General features: G+C 36.4%; 1 protein-coding gene across 1 annotated transcript; it reads left to right on the forward strand.

The window, feature by feature from the left end:
- Positions 1–7,450: 7,450 nt before the first annotated feature.
- On the forward strand, positions 7,451–9,247 carry LOC104093843 (formin-like protein 7). The gene has a single exon (XM_009599659.3). It carries the CDS (start codon positions 7,451–7,453, stop codon positions 9,245–9,247), a length of 1,797 nt encoding a protein of 598 aa, XP_009597954.1.
- Positions 9,248–11,226: the final 1,979 nt, after the last annotated feature.

Here is an 11,226-nt window from a genome sequence, read left to right on the forward strand (position 1 = left end):
TACCTGGCTCGAGGGTGATTAACCTTCCAAGGCTAAGACTGTTCAATTCGTTTGGTTTGCATTTACTTTACCATTATTTATTTCAATTGCAATCTAATTTATCGTTTTGTGTCAAGTTAGTCCACATATCTTTAAAATCACTTATAAATTCAATTATTATCCGAGTTTAAGGGTAACACTGCCCAATATCCATTATCAGGATTATTAATTCGTTCCAAACTATACCTGTTAATCGGGCCGGGCTGACCCGTTTACAACCCGGTTCAGCCCGGTACTGTAGCGTGGGGGGCGGGCTGGGACGGGTTGGGCGGGGAGCGAGTTTCAAACGAACAGTTTTTTGATACCGGTGCACCGGAACCCGCTAAGCCCGTTAACGGGTTGTTAACGGGCTACAGCCCGGTTTAGCCCGATTTTTAACGTTTTTTTTTTTACTGTTGCCAACGGTAAAATTCAAATATGATCGTTGGCCAACGACTCTTTTTTGCAGAAATGGCCATTTCGGCCTACCTCTTAAGAAAATAGCCCCCACACCCCTAGTATTTGATAAATTATAATTTTAACCTTTTAAAAACTATAAATAGCCCTCCTTCTTCTTTATTTTTCCTCACAATTCACTCTCTTACTACTCTAATTCTCTCTTGATATTATTGATTATTGTTCTTAAATTCTCAATTACTTATTATTTCAAGTTTCATCAAATATTTAGTTTAGTCATTACAAAATTATTATTATTATCAAATATCAAGTATTCAAGTGAAGTGTGGTATCAACTATCAAGTATCGATCTATCAATTGAAGTTTGGTTTTTCATATCAAATTTAGTGCGGCATCCGAAATTCCAGTACACTCGTTCTATATCTTTCTCTTCTTTGGTGTACATTTATTTTATTATTTACAATTATTAATTTAATTTACATAATGGATATATTTAGAGCAGCCAAAAAAGCGTGCACTAGTAGAGGTGGTAGTGAGAAAACTTTCAAAAGATCAAGAGGTGGTGCTTGTTCTTCTAGTAGCTTTACACATATTTCTGAAAGTTCACGTGAAAATTTAAATGTAGATTATGAGGGACTTCAAGAAAATTATGGTATAGATGATGATTTAGATGATATTCCATTTCCATCACCCGATAATCTTGAAACACCACCAGCTACACCTGGTAATGCTAGTCAAACTCAAAATATTAGGGGTGGAAGTCGTGGTAATACAAGTAGGCCTCCCTCCCTATTAAGAAGAATCGAAGATTAAGAAGTAAGTGTTGGAATTTTTTTGACAGACTAGAAGAAGATAAAAATTATGTAAGATGTAGAATTTATAAGGATATTTATAAACATGAGACCGGTAAGGGAGGGGGAACGGGTCAATTTCGTAGGCACGTGGTAGACAACCACCCTCTTGATTGGGGAGTAGATGAGGAAGATGGGCAACAAAAACTTAACCCGGGTACTGGAGGGTTAATGGGTAAATACGATATTAAGAAAGATCAGGAAGAATTAGCTAAAATGATTATTTTAGGTTGTTTACCTTTTAGTTTTGCTGCTTCACCATATCTTGTTACTTATATTCAAAGAATTTATAACCCTTTGTTTAAAGGTATTCCTAGAAGTACTTGTAGAGCTGATATCTTTAGACTTTTTGGACAATATCAGACATATATACGTTATTTGTTCGCCAGTCTTTCTTGTAGAATTTCTCTTACTTCTGATATTGGTCGTGCTGTAAATGGTAATGATTATTTGACTGTTACATGCCATTGGATAGATGATAATTTTTGTATGCAAAAACGTATTATTGCTTTTAAATATGATGAAGATCAAAGTCATACTGGTGCATTTATAAGTAATACTATCCATGAAGTTGCTATATTTTATAATCTTGCAGAAAAAGTTTTGTGTGTGTCATTTGATAATGCTTCTAACAACAATGCTGCTATTACAATATTAAAATTGCATCTACACCCACCACTTCCTGAAATATTTCATGTTAGATGTGCATGTCATATTTATAATTTGATTGTGAAGGATATACTTCTGTTGTTGAATTTATGCTAGATAAGTTTAAAAAATATTTTTACCCAATTACCCTTATTTACCTAATTGGTGCTATTTTAAACCCTTCTATCAAAATGATCACTTGTCGCCAATTAATCACTGCTTTATATTCTTATATGGGTATTGGACCAACTGAAACTCCTGATATTGAAACTTGTATTTCTGATCTACACAAACATTTAGAAACATTATATAATTATTATGCTAACATTGTTGATGCTTCTTCTGCTGTAGATACAAATATTCCTTCAAGTTCAGTTTCAACATCTGGGACCAGTGCTTTGGATGATAATGATAGTGTTGAAGATTATATGATTTGTTCTACAATAGGGGAGCATCAACAAACCAGTAGCAGGAATATTGATGAACTTCAATTCTATTTGCAAAAGTCAGCAGAGCCCCGCACAAATGAATTTCTATCACTGGATTTGTAGAGGAGCAACTCAAATCAATTTTCTGTTCTTTCGGCCATGGCTCGAGACGTGCTAAATGTGCCGATTTCAACAGTCGCATCAGAGAGCGCATTTAGCCAAACAAGGCAGCAACTAGGAGATACCCGTCATTCATTGAGTAGCAGTGCTTTGGAAATTCTAGTGTGCTTCAGAGATTGGATAAGATCAGAACGACGAAATCAAGGGCGTGACGAGGTAGATGAAGCGGATGACCAAGAAATTGGAGATATAATGGTTTATGGTTCTGATTCAACCAATGCCGGAAACCAAGTACCTCATGTTGACATGGATAAACTTACAAAAATGATGCAAAGCATGTGATGTACTATTTCTTTTTCTTATAAGTGTTGTAAACTTTTAATTTGCAAGTTCAAAAATAACAAAATCAAAAAAGAACTTGCAACTTAATTTGAAGTATTATATATTATTCAATAAAAATATCAAATGAAAGTCTTCGGAGCTTTATCCTTACATATTGCCTATTGGTCTTATTAAATAATTTTTTGTAGCCATTTACTTTAAAATTTTAATTTTAAAATTATAAAATTCAAATTTTAAATTTTAAATTTTAAATTTTAAACTTCAAAGTTTAATTCTAAGCCTTAAAAGTTTGCAAATACTTAAGTATCAATAACATTGAATAAGAAAAATAAAATTTCCTTTAAAAAAAAAAAATTTCACGGCCCGCTAACAACCCGCTAACAGCTCGAATCCGGACGGACAAAAAAAAACCCGAAAAAGTACAGCCCGCTAACTCAGTCCGCTAACAACCCGCAACGTAACGGGTTGATTTTTTTTGTGTCCAGCCCGTCCGTTAAACACCCATATTCCAAACATTACTCTTTGAGGATTTTTAACTGCTCGGGATCCGATTTAATGCTAAATCCCGAATGACACTTTCCGTATGGTCATTTCGGGATGTCATTATCCGAATTCTGTATAGATGATCACGGATACTCTTTTTAATTAACTGACCTTCCGGTTAATTAACGGATATACTCTGTATAAATTTTGACTTAACAGATAAAAATAGATAAAAAAATATATTGAGAACCATATTATGTATAACATATCTAAAATATGCGTTATACCTTAATAGTCTATTATCCTGTTAAGATAATTGATTGCATAGCGCATCAATTATATGCCCTTATGCATATCCTCAATTCTTGATTTTTTAAGTTTCTGTCGTCTTCTCTCTGGCAATGACACAACTGATGAAATTCCAAGTAAATTGGTAGCATAATCAAGTAAGTGGGCCTAATACTTCCAATAAGTAACCTGAAATTGACCTATCTGACAAGTAACTATGCATACTTGCAACGTGTTGACTATTACATTATCCACGTGGTAGGTTCCAATCATGCCAATAAAAATATGTGGTGTGACTATAAGATTTTTAAAATTTATGATCTCAAACATGCTATAATATCTTTCTAACTATAAAAACTTGTCTTCAGGGCTAATAGAATGTTCAAGTTAAATTATTTATAATTTAGAAAAGTATTATTTTTTTGAAATGATTAAATAAGAAAATTACACCGTTATTTTTAAACGGAGGAAACATCTGTTAAGTAATCCAAAATCTTCCAAATTCTTTTTATTTAAATTACTTGTTGTTCTTCTTGGTCCACTATTTTTAAAAATTACTACTGATGTGAATGCTAAAGTTACTAGACTATACAAATTATTCATAATTTATTTTAATTACCAATGCACCCATTTTTTTTTTTTGTAATAAATAAATTTAGTTTAAAATTTTATTTAGTTTTCAATCATATACACACCGTAGAATTTAGTGGGTCTATTTATTGTGTATTATATGGAACTGATCATCATGTATGTACATGTATATTCAAATATATTTTGTCATTGCCTGGTTAGTATAAAGTTTGATCGACTAACTTAAGAGTGCACAATGTGTAGACATTTAATTAAAGCAAAGTTGAATTAGACAATGTAAAGTCTCCGAGGAACTTCAACTTCAATCACTAATACTTGCAAAGTCTCCGTACATTTGGTGCAACGAATTCATTAAAATTGGGATGTTGTAAATACTTTTAGAATTTAGAAAAGCTACCTAATTTAGATTTTTCAATTTACTATACTTTGTTTATTCGGTTGTATTATTTAATATTTTTTCTCTTATTTTTTTTCTCTAATTCAGAAAGCAGGTAAATGCCAATTATTTCAAAAATAGTGGACCAAGAAGAACAACAAGTGATTTAAATAAAAGGAATTTGAGAGATTTTGAATTACTTAATAAATCAAGGGATATTTTTTAAAGTTTGCTGATTGTAGGGATAAATTTGGCCCGATAGTATAACAGAGGTTAAATATAGACAATATATGAAAATAGAATAATATATTTGGCCCTTTTCCCTAGTTTATATTCATTATAGTCGAAGAATAACTTAAATGCTCAATTAAAACGAGGATATAGGCAAATGCAAGGAGTTTTGGCAACAGTATACAGGATTGGAATATTTGTGAGTGAGTGTGATGGGGTAAATTGATAATGGTTGAAAGATTAAGGTAGGGTAAAACTGAAGGAGGGACGCTCGTGGGTCATTTACTTTATTCAGTTGACAAAGGTTGATAAAGAGTACTTGGTTTAAAGGTGTCCTTTGGTGTTTTCATGTTGAAAAGGTTTGAAACATACAATCATTCTCCAACCATTCAAGGCTCAAGCAGTGAACTGTCTGCTTTCTTTTTGTAGAATGTAACAAACAGTACCAACATATTCAACCCACTGTTTGCCAGATGGCTTTCCTTCTTTCTTTTGTTACGACAAATAACTAGACTTGGACGCCATCAAGAGATTAATGCGATAATTCAAATCTTTTCTTTTTAATTAGAGATTTCAAATTTAAGTTTTGATTTCACTTCTTTTGAGCCGAGGGCTCTCTACCTTCATTAGGTAGGAGTAAAGTTTGTGTACACTTCACCCTCCCCAGATCCCACTTGTGAGAGTTCACTGAGCTTATTGTTATTGTAAATTTAAGCTTTGAAATAGAAAACCTTTTGGACCTATCGGTTTTCGAATAATGATCAATGTATAAAATTGGGGAAATAGAAAAAATGACGATTTGCTTTGTATCATATTATCTATTTACGCAAAAACATGTTATTTTACCGGCATTAAATCTAGTGTAGATTGCAAGTCATATTAGGTAGACATTGAGCATTCTTGAAGAGCTGATCAACAAACGCAAGATCCAAACCTAACTCTTCAGCAAATGACAATGGGTGAAGGGTCCTTTTCTTTCTTTTCGAAATGAAAATCAGTACTTTAGTTAGTAAAGTTTGGACCCTAGTGGACCAAATGCCACCAAAGAAAAACCATATGGGGCAATTCTATGCTAAAACAATAGAAACTTTTTTAAGTTTCGGTGGGCATTGCAAAACTAGATTCGGGACTCGTTTTATTTACTGCATTTGATCATTAACTATGTTGTATACGGTTAATACCGATCCTCGATCATGAAGATCGATCGAGAATGGCATCTCAGTCAAGGGGTATTTTCATGGAGAACCCGAACGAATTCCGAGATGGGGGCGTCGAGCTCGGGGCGTCCGAATCGACCGAGGTAACATCGACCGATACAGGTCCCGAACATCGATGCCCGAAAGTGATCACCAAGCTCAAAACCAAGGCTGAGGTTCCGATTCGACACCGAGCTCGAGTCGGTATCGAGCTCACAGACAAAAAGCTGTTACAACCGCACCAAAGGAGAGAATCTTGGCGGGAATTAAGGAGGAGACACACCATCATGGGTCCTCCACTAGTAATATTATTCCATTATGTTGCTATAGATAAAGTAGTGATCCTTGGCTATAAAAGGCAAGATAGATTGTAATAGAAGACATGGTCCCTCGGATTAAGAATTCATTATGTTTATCTTTCTAAAGCTCACTAAGTATCTTTGTTCATCATTTCTTATTTTGCATCATAAATATACGTGTATTGTTATCTTCAGATCAAAGGAATCTACTTACTCTTAGAACCATACATAAATTCAACGTTATCCGATTTTTTGGGTAAACATATGTGAACTTATATTGTCCATTATAGCAATAGAAAACGTAAAAGGACTAATTGGCTTAACAATATTTCAGGTATTAATAGAACACTTACCAGTATCTACAATTCCTGAATAGAAATTTGTTGGAGTTCATAATTCTTAAACTCTTAGCAAGTTTAAAGAAAAATAGAAACAGAAGTTACAATGATATTATCATTCCATTTCATGTAGTGGCCAAGACAGCATTTTCACCAAGTTTAAAAGGTAAAAAGAGTAAACAACGTGAAAAAGTTAAGAGAATTCAATATATAATAATATATTTTTTATATATACAATGTAATTTTTCGACGAATTCTTTGACCACCTAGCTTCGACGTCATTCCACGATCTACAATGAAGGATTAAACCTAATTACAATCTAACCGTAGTTTTACTTTATATTGCTCAAGTCGACGGATCTGCCCTTGTTTATCTTCTCGATCACCATTTCCAAGTTCATTTCACTTTCAACAATTTTTTCCAAAAAGCGAAGGTAAAGTTACAAAAAGTCTTCGTTACAACTAAACAGTAACAGAGAAAATATTCCTGGTAAAATCTGTGTGTAAACATATGCCATCATCTTTATAGGGTAAATTAAATAATGTGAGTAAATGTAAGTATTCATATTGGAACGTAGTATATTCTACGTATTGAATTTATCCAAAGCCGAGCTAGCGAATATGAAGCCTATTTTAAAGATGGAATATCCAATCTAATATTCAACCACAAGTCCCAAGAACATCAATGCATATTAAAATGTGCATAAATATAATGCATATACGTTTCTTTCGCTAAACATTTTCCATTACCTGTCCTCAGAAGCCTTTTAATAAAGTCTTTCTCCACCTTAAAGCGAAACCATAAACACTCGTAATAATACTCCATGGAACAAGATGGAGAGCCTCCACCTTTCTGGTCCCCCACCCTTCTCCTCCATCAACGCCGCCGAGGACCACCGTCTCCGATCATCGACCCCGTGATGCTCATTCTGCTTTTACCGATCATAACACTGCTTATCTTATATTTTTTGGTCCCTCCTTTCCTTTCACACACTTCACAACTTCTTCTACCCAATTCAGTGAAAAAAAGCTGGGACTCGTTCATCATCTTGATTGTAATATTTGCCATTATTTGTGGGGTTTTCGCCCGTAAAAACGACGATGTTTCAGCTCCTGACAGCAGTGTCTCCGTTGAACAACAAAACAGAAATATCTCAAATGCTTCTTCGAGTGGTCAATGGTATGAGTACAGTGATCGAAAAGCTTATGTTGGACTACCGGAAAGTACTCGTGTTAACAGGTTACGGAGGAGCAGCAGCTCGTATCCTGATTTGAGACAAGTGCCCGAATGGGAAACCGGTGATAACCAGTTCCGGTTTATGGATGATTTTGGAGTGAATTTTCAGCGTTCGACGGCGGGGGAATATGATGGTCGCCATGTACAAAATGATCTTCACCGTGCACGGCGGATCGAGAAGCAGCAAGAGGAGTCACATGTTAAAGTAATTCCTGTTAATACAGTTGAGACTCGTTCTTCTCCCCCTCCGACTACATCACACGCGCCGCCGCAGGCGAATTTAAAACGGCGAAGATCGTTTCATAGTGTTCCGCACAAGGACAAGGTTGAAAATCGAGCACAGCCCCCTCCGCCTCCACCACCGCCACCAATGAGGATATCACCACCGGAGCAAAAACTTCAACGGAAAAAGAGCGGTGCAGCAAAGGAAATAGCATCATCTATAGCGTCCTTGTATAATCAAAGAAAGAGAAAGAGGAGAACAAAGAGGAGAAATATTCAAGAGAGCGGCTCTGAGTTTTCATCATCGACAGAGTCAGTCATGCCACCACCTCCTCCTCCGCCGCCACCACCTCCTCCTCCTCCAGCTAAGGTTTTCCAGAATCTATTCAAAAAGAGTAGTAAAAGCAAACGTGTACATTCTGTTCCTTCCACCACACCACCACCTCCACCACCGCCGCCGCCAAATTCAATTTTCAACAATTTGTTCAAAACAGGCACTAAGAGTAAACGATTTCAACCACCGTCGTCAACTATTCTGCCACCGCCTCCTCCGCCACCACCTCCACCTTCATTTCTCAACAATTTGTTCAAAAACGGAAACAAAAGCAGGGCATTCAAATCCACAAGGTCATCTCCTACGCCACCTCCTCCTCCACCTCCGCCTCCACCACAAACAACACGCATGTCATCAAGGCAGAAGACTTTTACACGCTCTGCCGCTGAATTACCAGAACCTTCACATCGACGTTCAGCCGCTGCTAGCAAACCTCCGTTGCCAACAAAAACAGCAACCGGCTACTACGACGAAAACTTGAACAGTGGTTCGCAATCACCGTTGATACCGATGCCACCTCCACCTCCTCCACCGCCTTTCAAAATGCCGAAGGTGAAGTTCATTCCAGCCGGCGATTTTGTTCGGCTTCGGAGCGCACATAGCTCCCGTTGCAGCTCGCCGGAGCTAGAAGACGTAGACGTAGACGTCGACGTTTTATCGTCCAAATCATCATCGGAGGTAATAGGCAGCGGAAATTCAACAGGGGCGGCGGTTTTTTGCCCGAGCCCGGATGTGAATATGAAAGCTGATACTTTCATTGCTAGGCTCCGAGATGAGTGGAAGTTGGAGAAGATGAATTCATTGCGAGAGAAGCGAAAGTTGCGCTGATTGAAGGCCCAAATGGGCTATCCTGTCCGGGCCCAATCACGTCCGAAGTTGGGCAGATAATATATAGAGGTAAATATGAGTTTGGCTGTTTGGGAGTTTGGCTCTGATTGGTTTTTTTGGTCACAATTGGAGCCTTGTAAACCATAGACAAGAATGTGAAATGTTGTCTTGTGTGGAGATTGGATTGTTTTGGACTGACAGGCAAGGTTTTGAAAAAAAATGTTTGTCGTTACGTCGATCATTGATCTATGTTATTCCTCAATCGAGTGATGTGCGTATATCTTCTGTTAAAAGAATAAATATATTCAATTAACTTTAAAACTAATTGTTACAAAGAAGTAATGAGTTTAGTATTACTGCAGAGTTCCTCTTTACTTAGCCACTGTTTAAATGAGACAGTCTCACTAGAGGCGGAGCTAGAGAAGTATGTATGGGTTCTGATGAATTTGCTTAAATTCTGTATTTGGTTTAGAAAATTTATAAAATATATAAATATTTAATTGTGAACCTAATAACTAAAACGGATTTTGAGTTCAATGACAAATTCAAAACCCATAATAAGCTTTAAATTCTGATGCCGTCTTTCGGTCTCACACCTATCCAACTGTCTTTACTTTAACGTAGATCATACAGATCCATCACATAGAACTTAGTTGCTTGTGAAAGCTGAAAACTGGGGTTCAGGCTAAAGCTCATTTTATTTTTTGTTGTATGTAGTCTAGACTAATAGGTGATCATCGTCTGAATTGCTCTCTCAAAGGATAAGATAGACAAATTGTACTGGGTAAAATTGGTTTATAATATAGTCGAATAATAGCATGATACGTAGAACCGAATACAGATAAAAGACGAGTCAAGTAACAATCAGTACTAGATATGACAACTGCAATTGACATCGGGTAAATCCCGAAAGGAGGATGGTTAATAGAAAATTGAGTATTTGTCATCGGATAACATTCAATGAGAGAATATTCTCTAACGTTAATGAGCAACCGTTATAAAAAATATTTGTATTCATGGTCTACCGTTACATATTTATCAATGACTCCTTTATTATCACTTAAGTGAGGCTTGATCCTAGGATCTTGTTTTCATAGTTATAGCTATAAATAGCAGGCTCAACAACCATTGTAACAGAGAAATTTTTTGGAGAAACATATGCTATATTTTACTTTTGCTCTCAATTAAACAACTTTATTTGTTCTTTATCATTGCTTTTGTTTTTGTCCTCGGAGCCAGGCTTGTAATTTTCTTCAATTTCAATTGCTAAATTTCATTTCCGATCTTATTTCTTTATCATTTTTGGATCAAATCAGTTCGCTTGTCTATAAATCACGTAGCAAATTTAACTATACTGTTTTACGGATAAACAGTTTGGCGCCCATCGTGGGGCTTAGACAACTGCGTAATTGCTTTGATCCTTACGTTTATTACTAACGTGTTTATTTTTTTCCTTAGAAGAAAATCAGAAATGGCAGCTAATGATGTCAACATCAAACATAACATTGAGGGACACAATAATTTGCCTCAATATGATGACTCAATCATCGACACCCTTAACGATGGGGATGAAGCAACCCCGGTTCGTGAAGGGCAGTATCCCCGGCATGTGCTGGAGCCAACTCCCGATGACGCGGAGGAGGAACATGTCGTGGAAACAGTGAAAATCTTAAGAGAACAACAGGAAGAAATTATGAGTCACCTCTCAAGGCATGACCGGGTAATGACGGAGTTAAAACAAGCATTGTCAGGTACTTCCAATAATGCAAATGGAAAAGACCCGGTTCTTCCCAGCGCTCCTGCAAATCAAACGGCTTAGAGGGTCGACAACAACACCTCTAGGGGTGAAGTCAGTTTCGATGGCACTGGGGAACTGGTAGTAGATCCGGGAATGACAACGGGAATGACCCCTTCAAAACTAAACTCATGAGGTTTATGAGGAAAATGAACGAACGAATGGATAAAAATGCGAAGGAGTT

This window comes from Nicotiana tomentosiformis, chromosome 5, assembly GCF_000390325.3.
Source record: "Nicotiana tomentosiformis chromosome 5, ASM39032v3, whole genome shotgun sequence".
Taxonomy (NCBI): domain Eukaryota; kingdom Viridiplantae; phylum Streptophyta; class Magnoliopsida; order Solanales; family Solanaceae; genus Nicotiana; species Nicotiana tomentosiformis.